This window comes from Heliangelus exortis, chromosome 2 (assembly GCF_036169615.1).
Source record: "Heliangelus exortis chromosome 2, bHelExo1.hap1, whole genome shotgun sequence".
Lineage (NCBI taxonomy): Eukaryota > Metazoa > Chordata > Aves > Apodiformes > Trochilidae > Heliangelus > Heliangelus exortis.
Window position 1 is genome coordinate 70,158,443 of NC_092423.1, and position 19,606 is coordinate 70,178,048.

The following is a 19,606-nucleotide window of genomic DNA, read 5'->3' on the forward strand; positions in this document are numbered from 1 at the left end:
CAAAAGGAAACACACAAGTCCAAAAAGCTCATGTTAGCACTACTTCTTGGAAGAAGAGCAGCTTTTCTCCTCTGAGCTAACCAATTTTATTGTAAGTTCATGGCAATCATGTTATTTCACAGACAGGGAACATGAAGGTTATGAAATTGTAAAAATTCTCCTGTTCTGAACTACATTCCAGGCTACCCTGGGGCAAATACCTCCACACCTGAAGGAAAAAGGGGATTCTTGTGTTCCCTGCCTTCTTCCTCATAACTGATTTGATGAGGACCTGGTTAAGACTATCTGGGGCACTTAGAGACCCACTGGGGACCAGCAGTGACTCTGGTGTTTGGCAGTGATCAAGGCAGTGAACCCTCTTCCCATTTTACAGGGATACCAAGAGGTGCAAGGAGGTCTTGCTGTACCCACAACAGTGGCAGCAAGGAGAGTGGGAGCAAATGAGAGGACAGGTTTCTTGCCATGGGCTCCCTTAACCACTGGTTTTAAGAGGATCCCTCTTTTCATTCCTTTGTCTTTCCTACCTGGGAGGAGTAGCCCTTGTGTCAGTGGAGTGCAAGAGCATTAAGCTGTGCTGGGAGGAACAGGATACAGCACACTGCTTCAGGCTCTCTGCATGCTCCAAACAGCATTCAAATGACATTTTCCAGACTTTTATTTTTCTAGACTTGGTGGAAAAGGCAAATCTCCTGTTCTGCACTTATTATCAGGCTCTGATGCTGAGGAGGATCACATTGTACTCCAGCTTACCCATATTCACTTGACAGCATGAATGCCTGGAAATAATAAGCTTTCAACCAGAGGTTCAGCTTCCTGAGTCCCATAATGAGTCTGGGGACTTTCACACTTCCCACAAAACAGAATTCTGCCCCCCACTGTGATACACAATCTCATTATTATTATTGTTTTATGGCATGGCAAGCACTTCTGCCTCTAATATTAAAGGTAGCAGCTCATGTACATTTCATAAAAGATTACAGGACCAATCATCATGGGATTTGCCTTATAGATACTAAGATGCTAGCTTGAAAATTCCTATTGCCCAAGAGGGCCATTCCTTAATAATGGACTTAACAAATGAGGTCTGAAACTGGTATTCAGACAGTGTGCTGCCTTCTACATCAGCTCTTAAAAAAATCAAGTTATTTTTCAAAGTAATTGTAAAGTGGCTCTCCTCAGCCTCCTCCACTATATCACTCTAATCTCTTGGGAAGTACAGCATGAGCATTGCACTGCTTCTTCTCCTCAGACCCAGTGATCCAGGTGGCCTGGCTTGCCACCTCTGAGGCCAAGAATAAAATGTCTTGCATGCAGGATCTTTAGAAGTTTGATAGAGAAAAGCAAAACTGAAAATTTGTCCCTAAAAGCTTTGGTTTGGCAATGAGACTCCCCAGCCCTTGTTGCTTTCCTTGGATCATAGCTCTTACTCCGCCTCAGGTGCATTGCTGTCCCTGCTAATTTTCTTCTGTCTGCTTAAAGAGGCTGCACTGAGACAGATTATTACTACATTACAGTCCAAATGAGAGGCAAATCACTGACCCCTATGCATGAGAACAAATCCCTTTAGGTGATACAGCTGTTTTGTGGCCGTGGCTATCTTGGAGCTCCCGGATGGCATATGCGTTGCCCTGAGAGACAGAGCACTACTGAATGAATGGCAGCTCCTCCTCTTTGAGCACTGCAGATCTCAGCAGGCACAAATTAGGATGTCTTGGGCAGGCCCACTCTTTGTTTGTACCAGCTGCAAATGAAGAGAATACATAAAAAGGACTATTTCTTGAGCAGAATGCAATGTCCTGCCTCACATCCAGACTGACAGGAGGAGGGAGAGGAATAACACATTCAGCTTGCAACAGTATGCGTTTTCTCTCATTCTGTCATCGTCACCTGTTATTGAACCCACCTTCCCTCCTGAGGAGCAGCAGCCTCTCCAGGGTATGGTCTAACTGATAGCTAAGCTGGCATAAACCAAAGCAATCACATCTGACAGCACCTCAGTAATAAGACCCTGACAGCACAAAGACAAAAGCAACTGAATCTACTCAAAATTGAGTTTGTCTGGGTCAATTTTTTTCTGGAGTCTGTCAGGCATCATTTGTGCCTCTTTTACATGCCTCATTTCTCTTAACCTTGGCCAGGACAGGTAAGATGTGGTGCATATGCAGGACAGACCTCTGGGACCCATCTGTCCCTCAGTTTGATGGTTCCTGGGAGCCATGGTCAGGAAGCAGATGATGAAGCAGATTCTAGTTTGTGCTATATGGTGGTTGCACCAAGCAAAACAGCAGGGGCTAGTAAACCATATTTCCAAGTGACCAAAATATAACTTTTGAGTCCCCCAGGGATCTGTGTCACTATTAGTTTTAATGAATGCTCAGGGGATCATAGGCAGCAAATGTAACGGTGGCATAACATGATTAAGAGCAATAAAAGCTGGAGGAGACATGACAAAAGCAAGAGGGGGACCTATTAAAGCTGGATAAATGGGCAATGCAGCAGCAAATGAAATGCAGCGTTGCAAAAAAAATTGTGTCAGAAGGAATGATGTTAACTCTTTTTATGCATTCTTGAGTTCTTCATTTTGCTCTGAATAGATCTGGGCTCTTGACAGAGAGCTTAAAGAGAGCTGCTACTAGATGTGACAATCTATGTAGTATAAAAGATAGCAGGTCCTGCAATCTACTTAGATAAGAAAGAGATGGGTGGTAGGAAGGGAAAAGGAAAGCATCAGAGACCATAGTGTTTGCCTATGGTCGCTCATAAAACCAAATGTAGAGCAGAGGACTTGAGAATGCCAAGTCTAGGGCCAGGCTCTGAACTGCACAGGTAGATCCCCAGAGGTCAGGCCATTGACTGAGAGACAAGCACTTCCAGAGGGCCCACAGCATCATAGAGATGGCCAAAACAAGGGACATGAATCACTCTTTGTCTAGCTCTGGTAGTGAAACACATTAGAAGGGTTGCTTAGGCCATAAGCTCAATTCTTAAGGGGCTGGAATTAGTAAAATGACTTGCACCCTCTATTATTTTTTCCTCTGAACCATATGTTTTCAGCCACAGCTGAGACAAGGGGATTGTTTCTGGATGGTAAGTCCTTTTGCTTTTTTTTTCCTGGGAACTTGCAGCTGTGGAAAAAAAGTGTCATTAGAGGAACCAAAAGAAATGAATAGTGGTGAAAGCTGTGTGTGGTCAGACAGGCCTTGGAGCACAGAGGGGCTGGGGATACTGGTGAGGGCATATGGGTTCTTGTCCTGGTCCTTTGACATTTCTACCTTTAAACTAGGGCAGTGGGTAGAGTGAAGGTGTAGGACTGAGACTGTCACTTGAGATGTCTGCTGGCGTGAGGAAGCCCAGTCCCTCCACCATGGCAGTCTGAGCTCCCTGGCTGTAAAACACTGGCAGGTTTTATGTAGTGCTGCAACTGTTCATGCACATTTCCAGGACTGGCCTTGAGGAGCTCCAGGGCAGGAGACTGAGGACATGCATGATCTGCAAATTTTTTCACCACCAGTCTGTGGCACTATACATTTCCTTTGGGCCTAGATTCCTCTCCCCTCTTTCTCTTGGGTCAAACCTGCTGAGCCCTGATTTGTCTGTAAATGGATCCTTTTTATATCTCACCAGTAAAAGCAGAACATTTTTCAGTTTTGTTTGTGGGAGGCCGATAGGTACAAGTGTTGGTTGTTTGCATAGAGATTTCACAGACTGCAAAAACACTGTCACCTGTTCCATAAAATAGGAAATAAAACAGCCAGGATGTCAAGTACGTAGTAAACACCAGCTGGGAAGTGTCACAGTAGCAAGCTGTCTGACTACTGAGGAGGCTCATAAGCTGAGGCACACCTGAGGATAATCAGATAACCTAATGGTGAAGTGCAGCTTAGGAAGGTGGGCTCAGAGCCCACTCCTTGCAGGCTTGCTTGTGGTGTAAGTGCTGTTGCTCCTTCCATACACAACTCCAGAAGCTGATCTCAGCTGCTACACAGCCTGTCTTGCAGAGCCCACTGCTGGGGTTTTCTGTGGAGTAAAAGCAAACCTTGGAGCAGTTCATCCTGGGAAAACCCTCAGTAAATGCAGCAAGCATCTTCAAGTCAAAGGTAATATGTTGCTAGACTGCATTTCTACCCCTCCTTCCTCCCGCTCTGCCTATAATGGGAGAAGTAAAACATTGTGGTTTCAGGACATGAAGAAATTTTTGTTGCTGTCCATTGTGACTAAAGGGAGATACTGTAATGGTCTGAAAATGCCATACTGTAGCTCTACAGAGGGACAAAGTCATCTATGTGCATTGCAGGCTTGTATGGCAGTACAAGAGACACTTGTCTTATACTTCTCAGAGAAGGCATTCCACACTGAATATATTGATGCTGTGGAAGACTGGGATAGGTGAGTGGACAGTCAGTGGTTTGAGAGCCAGCTGTGTGACAGAAGTCAGAGTGTGGTGATCGATGGAGCAGGGTTGAGTCGGAGACCTGTAACCAGCATGTGCCCCAGGGGTCAGTACTTGGCCCAGTGTTGTTCAATGTGTTCATCAGTGACTTGGATGAGGGGACAGAGTGTATCCTCAGCAGGTTTGCTGATAATACAAAGCTGGGAAGGGTGGCTGACATTCTGGAGGGCTGTGCTGCCATCCAGCATGACCGCGACAGGCTGGAGAGCTGGGCAGAGAAGAACCTGATGAGGTTCAGTAAGAGAAAGTGTAGGGTCCTGCACCTGGGGAGGAAGAACCCCAAGCACCAGTATAGGTTAGGGGTGGACTTGTTGGAAAGCAGTTCAGAGGAGAAGGATCTGAGAGTCCTGATAGTAAATTATCCATGGGCCAACAATGTGTCATTGCTGCCAGGAAGGCCAATAGAATCTTAGGCTGAGAAGACTGTGGCCAGTAGGTTGAGGGAGATCATTCTCCCACTCTACTCTGCCCTGATGAGGCCACAACCAGAATACTGCATCCAGTTCTGGGCTCCCCAGTTTAAGGGACACAGGAATCTACTGAAAGAGTTCAATAGAGAGCTATGAGGATGCTTAAGGAACTTGAGCATCTTTCCTATGAAGAAAGACTGAGAGAACTGGGGCTGTTTAGCCTTGAGGAAAAGAAGGCTGAGAGGGGAGATTATTAAATATCTATAAATATCTGAGGCGTGGGTGTCAAGATGATGAGGCCAATCTCTTTTCAGTGGTGTCCAGTGATAGGACAAAGAATAATGGGTTTAAGCTAGCACATAGGAAGTTCCACCTCAGCATGAGGAGAAGCTTTACTGTGACAGTGACAGAGCACTGGAACAGGATGCCCAGAGAGGTTGTGAAGTCTCCTTTTCTGGTGACTTTCTAAATCCTGGATGCATTCCTGTGTGATCTGCCCTTAGGTGATCCTGCTTTGGCAGGGGGGTTGAACTAGACGATATCTAGAGGTCTGTTCCAACCCTTAACACTCTATGATTCTATGATTGCTTAGAAAGGTTACAGTGCCTTAACAGCTGGAGGTTTTAAAAGTAAAGAGGCATCTGCATAATATATATAAAACAGATGTTAATTCAGACAGGAAGTAGTGGTATAGATGTCTTGGTTAACAACATTCCTGCCCTGTGTGTTGTGATTTCTGTTTTGTGAGGAGGTGAGGAAGATCTTAGAAGTCTCAACACCAGTTCTGTGTGTGGTAGGTACCTGAGTCATGGTTGTTGCAGTCCTTTATCTAGTGTTATAAAACCAATATGATATATGAAGTTACGTAGTATGGAATAAATAGAGGAATCCTTATGACATAATTTTCAGTGCTCTTTCTACAATCCTGCAAGGCAGGATCAGGTGATAAGCAGAACCCAAGACCTACTATATTTATGAAGGCACAGATTTTCATCTTGTCAGATGAGCAAATGTTTGAGAAGTCACTCAAACTCTTTTTTTCTTGCTGGCTTCTTGGCTCTCCAATAGCGCATAACTTTGTTATGAGTCTGTGGAAACAAGGCTCCTGTCTTAAAGTGGTACAGCATAAGATTAGGCGAAATAGAGACAGCAGTGTTTTGTGCATATCTGCAACAATGCCCAGTATGCACCAGGTAAAAGTGTGTAACCGGGTGGATATGTCTGCACATGTATTTTCCGGGCAATTTGAGATGGAAAGAGTTCTTAGCTAGAAAAAAAATCTCCAAATGTTATTGCAGACTGTTGTTTTCAAAGCCTTTTGCCACGTTCCACGAAGTGGCAATTCATAGTGTAATTTCCCTGGCCCTTCCCATTTACACATGCAAACAAGGTAAGATCCAGGCTCAGAACTTTGATTGCACACTAAGCATGACCATAAATGGATCTTGCATGTCTGTCATGTCTCTGAAGGCATGAAATTCTGTCAGGGCTGTGTAAGTGGTTTCCAAGCTTCCTGATGCTGAAGCCATTAACATTTCAAAAAAGTCAGCCAAGACTTTCTTCTGCCTTCATCGTGGTTGGAATAGGAAAGTAACTAATGTGGGAGGCTACACTTGGGCTGATTCACTGCTAAGAGCAAAGTATACGTGAACACCAATAACAGAAGCAGATGATCTGCTTGAACCTGCAAACTGAAGGCTTGTCTGCTTGACACAATGTTGATGAACCACTTTTTCTTGGTGCTCAAGGCATGTAAAGCCACAGACAATCATTAACTGTTGTGTGCAATGTAGTCAATAAATTGCCATCAGACTTTCCCTTCCATTTAACTTTTATTAAAAGAGGTGCTAAGGTACTGTACTGTATGCAGTACATCATATTTATTACCAAAATTAACAAATATACAAAACTTATACATGTAATTTTCTTACATCCATTTATTGGTCTATAATACTGCATTTGTTCAAGTAGGTTATCTACAGTATGTAAACATCCCTTGGATTGACCTCACACAGATTAGGAAAGCCCATCTAACCCATGTATTAACCAAATATAGCTTTTTCTTTTCCTTTTTCTTTTTAAATTTTTTTGGCTTTCATCGGTAGAATCTAATCTTCACATTTGGCACATGGAAGAGACATCTACAGTGCAAAAGAGGCAGATTTTCTGGTTTTGTTCTGAGCAGTTTAGCGGAGTCATGGTTTTAAAGAGCTGAGAATAAATTTACACAAACTTGATAGGAGATGGATTAGTGTTAACGCTCATAGATCAGTGATTAAACTAGAGCAGAAATTCAAAGCCTCTTCCCCAGCCCACTCGGCCAGGTGGAAAAAACAACTCAGCCTTGTTCCTAAGGATTAAAAAAGGACTCTGTTAGCAACAGAGAGAGGAGGTTTAGTTTACAAAGAGCCCTCTGAGATTCCACTTTCGATTTTCTGCTTTGTAGGATTCTTCCCCCCCCTCTTGTTTGAAAGCAATTGGTTTCCCTTTTTAATGTTGGAAAAATACCTGGTGGAGAACCACTTTTCTATGCTGGCAATTTCTCATTGAGTTGGAGGTTACAGTTGGAGTTCACAGATCTTTGAACCCAGATGGACAGAGCTCAGTAAGCTGCCACGTACAAGGGAGAGAAAGAGGGAGGGAGAGAAAAAGAGAGTAATGTAACTGTATTCCAGTTGGGGAGCTTTCCAGCTTTGCTGTAAAAAATGTGAAAAAACTTTCTTCCTTCTGCTTCAAAAACGTGACTTAATTTAACCGAGTAAAGCTGATCCAGAGAGAGACCTTCATTCGCACCCTTCTTCCCATTCTCATCCAAGCACCGTATTGCTAATTTTTAGGAGGCCTCACCCACGTCCATGGAAGCATCTGATGAGAATGGACCTAACCGGACACTGTTTCTCATGGAAACCCCTTTGCTAATTCCCCCTCTGTTACCACAGAGCCCCGCTGCTGTCTGTGGCACCGTACATCTCAGCCAGCTTTTTGAAGCGTGGCCCCCAGTCCGTCAGGTAGTCATAGCTCTGGTCTGAGTCTGTCGTCACAGACTGCAGGGAGCTGAGGGACTCCGCCACCGAGCCGTTCCCTTCAAACATGTACGTCTGGAGGGAGTCAAAGGGAGGTGCCCACAAGTCCATGTCTGCTTCGTACAGCTTGGCTAGCACGTAGTTGTGGACGTTGTTGTCCATGACGCGTGCCTGAGGCACGTACCGGGAGAGGCTCTCTATTTCGGGGAGCATGTCCTGCCGGTTTTTCACCACCATCTGGGCCTCTCGCGGGTTCCACATGGCGGCGATATCGAAGGCCTCCGTGTCCTCCTCCCCGCCGCCTTCGTCGTCGTACCTGACGATGTTCTCGTGGATGTTCTCCTCCTCGTCGATGATGTACGGCTGCTTCCGCTGGCGCCGCATGGAGAGGATGAGGAGCACCAGCACTGCGGGAGGCAACCGAGATATGGGGCTGTCAGCAAGAAGGCAGATCTGACAAGGCTGCCTGCTGCCCTGCTTCCCCTCAGTGAGCCCAGACAGCCTCTGGAATTTAAAGAGCTGTAGTGTTTCTGGGTGGAGAGGTACAGAAATACCTGTCCCCCCTGTCCCAGTCAAAATTAGTAACTTGAAGTCCTGCTAATCCACCCCTTTTCTCAAACTTAATTCTTAGCTCTCAGTGGCACTATAGACATGTCTATCCCACAGTGTTCGGCAATGCACTGTAGTGGTGAGCTACTTTTAAGCTAGCCAGGTCAGGTATCAGTAATAATTTATCTGCAGTGGCACACAGCTCCATAGGGAAAGTTTTCTCCTGCTGTGTAGATGGGTTTTTGCAGCCTGCTTTGGGGATGCCCCTTGGGCTGGGTGCTGCGTGGCACACAGACGCATGGTGCTGAGGCACTGTGGTGATATGTCTGCCTACACAGCAAAAGGCAGACCCAGCTCCTTGGGCTGCTCTGAAGCATTTCTTTGTTTATCTGCAAGGCACTGCCTTGAGCTGGGAAGGCTGGCCATCAGGTGCTTGGCACTAGCAAGATGTAGATGCTTCTTAGCACAGGGAGAAGTGGTCATACAGGCACAAGTGACCTTTACTATTGAAAACATGCAATCACCTGGTGATGACTGTATTCCCAGGGCTCACTTTTTGAACTGAGGTACCTAGGGTCCTCTGTAGAGTCAGAATTGAAGCACTTTGAGGTTTTTTTTCTGCATCCTACTCCACTGCTCCACAAATTGGACCATCTGAAGTTTCAGGGAACATGTTTTGAAATAGTATCTCATGACTTAAGACAGTGAATGCAGGAACTGAAGTTCTTTTGAAAGCAACAGCTAAGAGGGAGCATAGAAGACCTGGGAAAGGATGAATTTTTTTTTTGTGGAGACACATGTAAGATGCTCGGCCCCCTTTATGGAACAGGCACCATTTAAATATAGTGTCTTAAGAAAAATGGATGGAGGTAGAGATATCTCCTGCCAAAAGACAAGAGGTGAAGCTGGACTTACCACTCCTGTTTCCTGTGGAAGCATATAATCAGAAACTACTGAGGATGAGAAAATAACCTGTTCCCAGCCACAGGTCTCACTACTTCTTCCTGTCATACACCTGACACGAAAGCTGAACCATATCAGACACCCTAGCACTTGGGCTATCTGGCAGAAATACTTGTAGACCATATTTTGCCCCCATTCCTATGCAGCTGACTGCACCATCTTGTTCTTGATTTGGCTTTTTAAGTATGTGAGCATCTACATATAATGGATAGATATAGATGGTATAGATATAGATGATAGATAGGTATAGATATAGATGAGATAGATATAGATTAGATATAGATATAGATATAGATATAGATATAGATATAGATATAGATATAGATATAGATATAGATAGATATAGATATAGATAGATATAGATATAGATTTGTGTGTGTGCGTTTTACTCCTTCACCTTTCGCGGATGAGCAACCCCCTGTCTAGAACTGAAGAGTTTTTCCTCTCCCAGGAAGAAACCAAAGGTTTACCTAGCAGGACAAAGATGCAGGCAAGGATTGCAATGAGTGCTCCCCTGCTCAGGCTGACAGGGAGGACGTAGGCTTCTGCATTGCAGGACATCACCATTCCATCATCATCACAGCTGCACACGTGTACGGTCAGCGTGCCCGTGCTGCTCAGTACAGGGCGGCCATTGTCACTGATCAGGATGGGGAGGTAAAAAGTGTTCTGCTCATGCTGTCTGAAGCCAGAGCGCCTTGTCAAAATCCACGCTGTGTTGTCTAGGGTAGAAAATATACAAGAGAGAAGAGCTTACATGCGGAGCAAATATATTCGTCAGAAATGGTGAAAAAATCAGCCCTAGACCCACATCTATTCATCTTCTGTCTTTTTTTCTTTGTTTTCTATCAATCTGTCACTATCAGCATTTTGCCTCTTCTATTCCCATATCTTCTCAGGCCATAGCTCAAAACCTGTAACTCTTACGCACCGTATGAGTTGCCTTTACCCCTTCTGACATAAAGAGCCCAGAGCAAACTCACATCCTTCAGATGTAGCTAAAAGAGCTTTCAGAAGGCAAGACAGAAATGAACAATTGAAGGCAATTTGTTGTCTCTGTTTTTTCATGCTCAGCAGCTTTTCTAGACTTCTTTCTTAAGCACTGCCACTGTATTGGAGATCCAAGTGTATAACCCTTGTGGACACGTTAAGGTTCTCTTTATATTTTTTGATATATGGCATGGCCATCTGCTTGAGGCAACAAGAAGACAAAGGAAAAAAACCAGCTTTCTATCCTAAAGCAGCAGTGACTTGAAAATTTGCAACTAAACATTTTCAGTGAAACACATGCAGTTTCATTGGAACTTTAGCCACTGAAAAAAGTCTCAGTGCTTCATGTCATCATTGTCAGAATTATTATGCTTTGATTTGACCATTGTGCTTCATTTAGTGTGACTGCCTGCTTTTATAAAAAGTTGAATCAAAATGAATCCAAATGATGCTGCTGCAACAAAATAGTAAGAGTGACCTAACAGCCAGTTGCTGTTGGTGATTTCAAGGGAAATTCTTAACTTTGGGCCTTTTCCCTTCATATTCAGCTTGTATTTTAAAATGTTAGAATTTCTCAGTGCCATTGATATTCCCATCTACCCCGTCCCTTGTATTCCCAGACTGTGTACCTAACCAGAAAGAAACTGGAATCAGGAATTTATTTTTCTCAGTTTTTATCTCAGAAGTGCCAAGGCAAAATCTCTGGAGATCACTGACTATTTGGTCAGTGCTGACTTCTCAAGATTTTTGGCTTTGGAGACTTTTGAAAAGCACAAGGCTGAATGTCTCCAATGTGATCTGAGCCACCAGGGAGTCAAAAGGAATCTGTAGGAAAACTGGCCCTTTTTAAAAACATGTCTGCAAATCTTGGGCCAGCTAAGATAAATGGTACACAGGTACTCTTTCTCTTTGGCAGACCTACAAGCCCTGAACCCGTGAAGTAATGTTGTGGGATTTTTTGGGAGCTAAGCTTCATGCTTCTACTTTTTTTTTTGTTTGTTTCCCATTCCCCTGGTTCAAAAGAGGCCACAGGCTGGCCATCTGCATCTCCAGGTTGTTACCAGTGTACATTTGTTATGCTTGGAAATGCAGGAGGCAAATTAGCTTTTCCCAGGTGGATTGGTGCAGTGGAGCTGCTGCCTGGAAATAGCAAGAAACCTGATCACAAGCAGACTCTGAAAAAGACCCAAAATATCAGAAAGGGACTATCCAATTTCTTTATAATTTCATTGTAAATTCACTGCTAAGATTTAAACCTTGGGTGATTTTCCTCAGTGCAAAGGCTCAGGTTGCATGCAGGTAAATCAGTGGTATTATCTGCTGGTGTCTGAGCATCAGAAATGATTTGATGGCTTTTAGGAGTGAAATCAGGAGTATTATATGCATCCAGTGATGGAATATATGCAAATTCAAGCCATATTCATCGGGCTTGCCTGCTTAAATTATTTGCCAAGTTCCATACTTTGTGTAGCAAATCTTATGGGATTAGACAGCACTGTTGCATGTAAGTATTAAGATGTTGAGCTTCATGCTCATGAAGTTAGTTTGAACTTGTGACATGTTTTTAAAAGGAATGTCAGGGCCTTTTATTTCTTGCAGATCGATGACATTTCAAGCTTTTACTCTGAAAGCATAAAATTCTGAAGTGTCCACGCATGTTTGTATGTGAACTCCTAGTGAAATTGGACTGCCTCATGTGATTTCAAGAGCTGGAACTTTAAGGAAAAACCACCAGGTGCAAGATGAAATTCCCAGAGTTAGTTAAAATTGATTATGTGTCAGGGCTTCCATATTTCACCACCCTTCAATACACCATGCGTCTCTCTGTATAGGCAGCAAGCATGGACCAACATATATAATTTTCTGGAGTGTGTGTCCCAAAACCCAGCAGATTGCAGCTCCCATGGCTCTTGGGGGAGGGATGTGCTGTGGACAGGAGCCCTTACCTCCTGCAAATCTCTGCTTCCTTGCTCCTGGGGCACACACAAGTGCTTTCCCTCCCTTGAGTTGTTTATGTGTCTTCTACCATGTGCTCCCCAGCTATTAGTACCACATCTTCTCTTCACTTTGCCTATAGCAAAAAAAACCCCCAAACCAACACCAAAAAGAAAACCCACAATCCAAAGGCCAGAAAGTAGCAAAGTGCCTGTATTTATGCTCCGTTAATGGAAATGTCTGAATCAATGTTAACGGTGTAATAATTTGGTTGCATTTTTCTTTCCTAGGTGAAAGACTTGTTCTGTTTGAACCGACTGACAACAGAAGTCACAAATCCTATTCAGGTAACAGCAAACAGAATCACAGAATGATCTGGGTTGGAAGGGACCTTAAAGATCATCTAGTTTCAATGCCCCTGCCGTGGGCATAGGCACCTCCCACTAGACCAAGTTGCCCCAAGCCCCATCCAACCTGGCCTTGAATACTTCCATGAAGGGGGCATCCACAGCTTCTCTGGGCAGCTAGTTCCACTGTCTCACCACCCTCATACTAAAGAATTCCTTTCTAACATCTAATCTAAATTTACATACATCTATATATTTTTGCTATGATGTGCTGACCATGTCACCCAAGTCTTAAATGCTCTTGTTGATAAAATTGTCTTGGTGACTTTTAGTATTACATTTGGACTCTTTTGTTTTGTTTTGCTTTGCACTAGGCAGACATCCAAATAATCCCTAAAGAATTGCTTTACCTGTTACTCTGCAACCGCAGTACATTGGTTCCAAAGCTTGTTTTGTGACTCATCAAAAGCCAATGGGATTGGATGTATTACTTCAGTGTGAAGGACAAGCTGGAATGTGATGCAGCATGGCAGGAACTGGAATACACAATTGTCTTCCAAAACTGATATCTGCTAAAACCCCACCATCAAGAGAAGAGGACTTGTGAGGACATCAAAGTCCCACTATATTTACAAGAAACAAACCAAACCAAAAAACAAGCATGATAAGAATTCACAATATGTTTGCATCACAGCTTCCATCACAGTGCCTTTGGTTTGCAAAGGGCTTTGTGGTAGCACTTTACAGTGCTGAGCAGAGATACTGAAGATTGCAGTGGGGAGGGTCCCATGACTGTGATCAGCAGGAGTTGAAATCTGTACTTCTAATGGGCATGCAGGCTAATGTCTTCATGTGGCTGTGAGGGTGAGCTATGGAGCATCTCCTTCCTGCATTTATGTCCCTGAATGTGGTGTACCTCCCTGGAGAGATCAGTGGAATTAACCACTGTGAGGGCCCAAACCCTGACATCCACGCTAAGCATGGCTCTTCTCACAGGAGAGGCTTGGTTTCTTTCCTTATGCATCTGTACAAGAGCTGGGGATGGTTAGTGCAGAACTTCTGCTGGTTTTAAAACTCACTAATGATTATGAAGAGTTAGGATTAATAAAAAGAAATATTTCACCAGGAGTGGGAGAAAGAGCACAGAAATTAATTACAGACACCACTGTCACATTTTAATTTCAGATTTTCAGCTCACTGCTTTTGTGCTCTGCTGAAGTGTGAGGTAGGCCACAGTTTTAGGGAAGGAAGACATAGCTAAAAATTTTCCTGGGACAATTTTAAATGCAATGGGGAGGACTGCCAGGGCTTCCAGTGGTGGACTTGGTGGTTGTATGACACTGATGCCTGCACCCATTAAACTCACTACTCTCTTCATCATTTCCTGGTACCCAGAGGGCAGCAGTTAAGGGTCAACAGAAGATCAGCTCAGAGTTTAATCTGGAAATGTAGTAAGCTTATGTTATGGTTTAAGCTTATTTCATTGTTCATCACATACTTACAAATTAACCTCTTTTGCCAACTTCTTCCCAGCATAGTCTCACCTTCATCTAGAAGAGGGGGAAGAGGGCTTGCCAGTGCCATGCATTAGTAACCAAAGAGATGGGAGACCCCAGCTCCATTCCCTGCTTCATCACATATATCCTGTATGGTACTAGGAAGTCATATAGGCCCAGATCTTTGCAGATACTTATATGTCTAAATCCCTCTGATTTTACTGAACTCAAAGGAAAGCAGGTGTGTAAGTAGCTTATTTTCTCCTTGCCCCGGATCCCTGTCTCTAAAGTAGAGAACAGTAAGATTTCTCTGTCTGCCAGAGGTATGTGGAAAATGAATAGACTGAAGAAGTTCTCGGAGACTAAAATGACAAGGACCAAAGAAGTATGTAAAACAGCTCATCAGAATGCAAACTGTGATCTGTTTCTCAGTATAAATCAAGGTTTTAATTGTTGCTACGAAGCCTGCATGCCTTGCAGTTTCTCTTACTGCTACATAGGACAACCAAGTAATCAGCTCATGTGCTTATCTTAATAGTGCCTTCCCACAGCTTGAAATGTCTTGTTGTTTCATCTTTACATGCACAGGTTTTAACTAGCAAGGTGGGTGCTGTTTCTTGTCTTACCACCCTGTGACATAGAGCATAGCTACTCCCTCTGTGACTGTCATATAATTTATATAGTCCTTAGTGATCCCTAGATAAAAATATAAATTATAGTTACTGAAATGACTACTGCACTCCAAATTGGTGAAGCAGTAAATTAATCCTTAATGTTTCCTTAATATTTCAAATAGTCAATGGATAGACACTCAATATTTTTATTTCAAATTTGTACCCAACAGTACCCTAAGCTTCTTGTTATATATATATCTCTCAAAAACTGGTATTTTACAGAGTTGGAGGCACAGCCAGTCACTGCTGTCACTACGAATTATTGCAAGTATGGCCTTAGACAGAAAACTGCATCTGATGCTGAAAATTTTGTGAGGTTTCCATTTTTAGAACAATGCCTTGAGGATGAAATGAGCTTAGTTTGCCAAATATTTTAGCAGTAGTTGTGTTTTATTTGTTCATTTATTCTGGCAATATTTACTAAAAAATAAAAAAGAGGGAGAGGATGAGAGAGACAGAGATAAAAATGCAAGAAATTGTGTGTGGAGGCTTCAGGGACACCACAGAAAAAAATTGCTTTTGGGATGAAAAAGAGGGCTCCACGCTCTGCAAATTTTTTCCTTTAACATGTTTGGTTAGTAAAGGCAGGGACTTCTTTATCAGCCTATATGATGCTTTTGCCTGCAGAGGCATAGCTGGGTATTCATGGACATAAGATGTCAGCACTTTGCCATGAGTGTTTCAGTGGTGTTTCAATTTCTACTTAGCACATCTTACACAGACTTTAAGCTGTACACCAAGTTACCTCCCTAAGGCTCTGCATCTCCTCTCTACCTCCCTCCCTTTTCTAGGGAAATGAGGATGTGCAAAGAGGAAGAAAAAAGTGCTTGGGGGAAAAGACTAGAACCATAAAAGAACCTTCCCTTTCTGTGCCTGAGAGAAAACATGAAGAGTACAGAAAAAGAGCAATGTAATTCCCTTCAGATTTGTCTCCTAGTTCCATTTGCTATCTTACCTTTAAGCATCTCCTTATGAATGAATGCAATTTCCACTCCAGTGATCTGAGATGCCTGCAGCCTGACCACAAGACCTGAATATGCACAAAATACTGGCACATTTCCTCAAAGAAGAAGAAGAGTCCTATTGCTAGAGAATATTTATAGAGAAGAAAATATAATATAACCTTCAAGAGTATTAAGAAGTATGTCATTTTATCATTGCCTTTAAGGAGCAGGTGTCACTTAGTATTATTTGAAATGGCAGTCTTCTCACACACTTGAAGTCACAGACTCTCAAGTCCAACTCAGGCATTAGAAATTAGAGTAGCTAACTGTCTGTGTCCACTATGATTACCTTGATTGTCCCTTAGAGTAAAGTTGGGGTTGTTGGCTGCCTCCGGAGCCAGGCTGTAGTAGAAGTGCTGACCATCCTGTGGGTCATCCCTGTCAATGGCACTCACTGTCTGGATCAGCTACAGAATACAAGAACAAAGCAGAAACAGGTGAGAATCAAATAGTATAATATAATATAATATAATATAATATAATATAATATAATATAATATAATATAATATAATATAATATAATATAATATAATATAATATAATATAATATAATATAATATAATATAATATAATATAATTAGTATAGGTAACTGGAGCATTTGAATAAAACTGTCTTACTGAGGTCCAATAGATAAATCAAGAAGAGACTCATAAGCTTGCAAGCTTAATTTATTTTTCTGTGCTCATCAAATCACTTTCAAACAATGGAGGAAATAGTCAGTTTGGTTCAAATAACAGACACTTTTTCTTCGGAGTGTCCAAGGTGTTCACAAGATGCACTGGGCATTATAGAGTTTGTAAGAAAACCCATACTTATTGTCAGCTTCTTTTTGCAGATAGAAAAAGACTTCAGGTTGATTATCTTGTAACTTGGAAAAGGAAAGGAAAAGGAAAGGAGGAAAAGGAACAGAAAGAAAAGGAAAGGAAAAAGAAATGGAAAAGGAAAGGGAAAGGAGGCAAAGGAACAGAAAGGAAAAGGGAAAGGAACGGGAAAGGAAAGAAAAGGGAAAAGAAAAGGGAAAAGGAAAGGGAAAGGAAAGGGAAAAGGAAAGGGAAAGGAAAGGGAAAGGAAAGGAAAGGAAAGGAAAGGAAAGGAAAGGAAAGGAAAGGAAAGGAAAGGAAAGGAAAGGAAAGGAAAGGAAAGGAAAGGAAAGGAAAGGAAAGGAAAGGAAAGGAAAGGAAAGGAAAGGAAAGGAAAGGAAAGGAAAGGAAAGGAAGACTAAGTCTTCATCTGGGTTTTTGCATTCAGAAGTTATTTTTGTATTCAAAAATAATTCAAATGACTGATACATTAAGTCTTATTCAACACTTTAAATATTATTTCAGAACTTTTCAAAATGTGCTAACAGAATTTGGCCTTGTCCACTGGAAGAGGAAGTCCAAATTAGTGTGCATTTTTTGGAAAGCTTATTAATTAGACCACTCATCCTTCGAAACCAGGAAGAAGACTAGACAATGATTTCTATTCCCTGTGTTATTAAGCAGCTCCATAACTTAATGGTGTGAAATAGCTGTGAAGCTCCAGGTCACCTCCCCACAAGCGATCAGCAGTAGAGCTCACACCATCTCGAGTGAGGGGAAACTCGTGTCTGTTTGGACACAGGCAAACCTTATTCAAGGGCTTTGATGAGGTTTTAGAAGGAAGAAGAGCAAAGAGGCATCACTGCTTGCTTGGAGGTGCTGGTTTAATTTGTGCAGTGCTGGAAGTCTGGTGTTCTCTAAAGCTATCATCTATCTCCAGTTCCCAGCAGAACAGATTCAGTTTGTCACCCATTTGGAGCTGATGTAATAAGTTATGTCCAGATCCTGTAAGTCCAGGGGTACCTAAATCTCTTATAAATAGGGTCTCTTAAAAGTTAGCCTTGTTTTATACGTGAGCTGGACTTACTCCACAGCATTTCTTGTAACACTTCTACTCTCTTTGTTGCTGCTACAGGGCACAGCAGCTGCCTGCCTGTTGCCATTTCTCACCTGTCCTGCTTTGGCATTTTCACACACAAAAGCTTCATAAAACCTTGCAAACTCTGGTGCATTGTCATTCACATCCAGGACTTTCACTGTCACGGAGACGCTGCCCACCTGCGACGGGTTATCTGGAAGGAGAGGGAACAACATAAAGAGAGGCAATGTACAAGAAAGGGCTGCTCCTTACTCTGCTCCTTACTCTGCTTGAGAGGTAAAGCAGCTTTTTCACTACTGACTTCTGTTATGTCACATTTTCCCCTTTGGAACTGTGGTCAGTTGTGGGTTGTGTGACTCAGAACAAAGTCGCAAATGCTGCTTTGTCTACCCTGGCTCTCCACCTAACCACAGATTTTTCAAACAAATTCCTTGAAAGGCTTCATCTTGGCTCAGTCCAATAGCACTATTTGGGTGACAGAAATTTTAGACAATGCCTCATAGAGCTTTTTTAATTGCTCTTTGACTGTGCAGTACTCTTTATTGAGGCTCAGTGCTGGTGGCGTGAATAGGAAAGGGTTCCTAAGGATGTGCTTGCTATTTAGAGCTTGTTGAAAGTGTTAATTCTGCAGTTCAGATATGTTTTTGCTCAGAATTTATGTTCCTTGAACTCAAAAATAGTATCAAGAATTTAATGCTTTGTACAAGGGGGTTTTAAAATGTAATAACACATGAAATTGTACAGAAAAGCTTTCACTGAAGCTTAAAATTGCAATGAAAATTTTACATTCTGCATGACATCATTTGTGATATTTCTGTCCCACTGGTTCATTAGCTCCCTTTGCTAGTAAATCCAGACATCATTTCACATATCTTCACAGTTTCCAAACTAAGTGGCCACAGAATCATTTTTTCTTCCTCTTTTTTCTTCACTAAGACATATTTTTTCCCTATTTAATGATAAAACAAAACTCTAAGCAGGAAAAATAAATAAAAAATTCATTATTGAGAGGACAGAAAAAGTGCAAAAATGCAGAAGATTCTCGAAAATTAGTATTCTCATCTTCTTTTTAGTTATACCACTTTGTGCATTTATCTCCAAGTATGTCTGCCTTCATAGCAAAACCCCAATATGTTCAGATAAACAACAGAACTTTTAAAACTCTAATTTTTTTTAAAGTTGTATGTACTGTACCCATAACATATGTCACAATGTATCATTTATATACACCTATATACCTATAAACCTATATTGTTTCTCCCTAATTTATAATTTAATCCTTCAGTTTCCCACATATCCATACATATCTTGCTAACACACCTGTCATTGGAGCAAATTGATGTCTACATTTATGCTCTTAGTGGTATTGCTCTAACTTTTGAAACTAGGATCTTTAGTCAGGAATGCACAGCTATGACATTTTTAAAACTGTTCACTAAATTAAAATATTGTGCTGCACAGGTACTGGGCAAAACTGTCAGGGGACTCATGGAGGATGAGTCAAAGCAAGATGTGCCTTCATAGTCCTCTCACCCTTGTGTTCTTATACAGGGACAGATTTTACAGACTTAGATGCACCCACAGCTGTTTATGTGGATTTACATGGAACTGCAATGTCCAATGGTGGCTGAAAAGAAAACTATCATCAAAATAGATGGAGGTGAGATGAAATAGTCCCTCTGCTAACTTCAAGTTGGCTGATAGCATTTTGGTGAACTTCTTGAAACTTTTTTTCTCTCAAACTAACCCATATCTCTGGTACAGCCTGGATGTGCAAGGAACTCACTCAGACATGAGGAATGACTCAGCTATTGGCTGCAAGCTTCTGAAAAAGATGCTGACCCCCAGCAGATGGACTGAGAGCT

General features: G+C 42.3%; 1 protein-coding gene across 1 annotated transcript in view; it reads right to left on the reverse strand.

The window, feature by feature from the left end:
• Positions 1–6,673: 6,673 nt before the first annotated feature.
• The window catches only part of CDH20 (cadherin 20), a 36,992-nt gene continuing 24,059 nt past the window's right edge, over positions 6,674–19,606 (reverse strand). Inside the window, exons 8-11 of the mRNA XM_071736626.1 lie at positions 17,813–17,934; positions 16,131–16,248; positions 9,866–10,117; positions 6,674–8,290 (exon numbers count right to left, since the gene is read on the reverse strand). Coding sequence (XP_071592727.1) covers positions 7,791–8,290; positions 9,866–10,117; positions 16,131–16,248; positions 17,813–17,934 — 992 coding nt within the window. The 3' untranslated portion in view covers positions 6,674–7,790. The remainder of the gene's footprint in view (positions 8,291–9,865; positions 10,118–16,130; positions 16,249–17,812; positions 17,935–19,606) is intronic.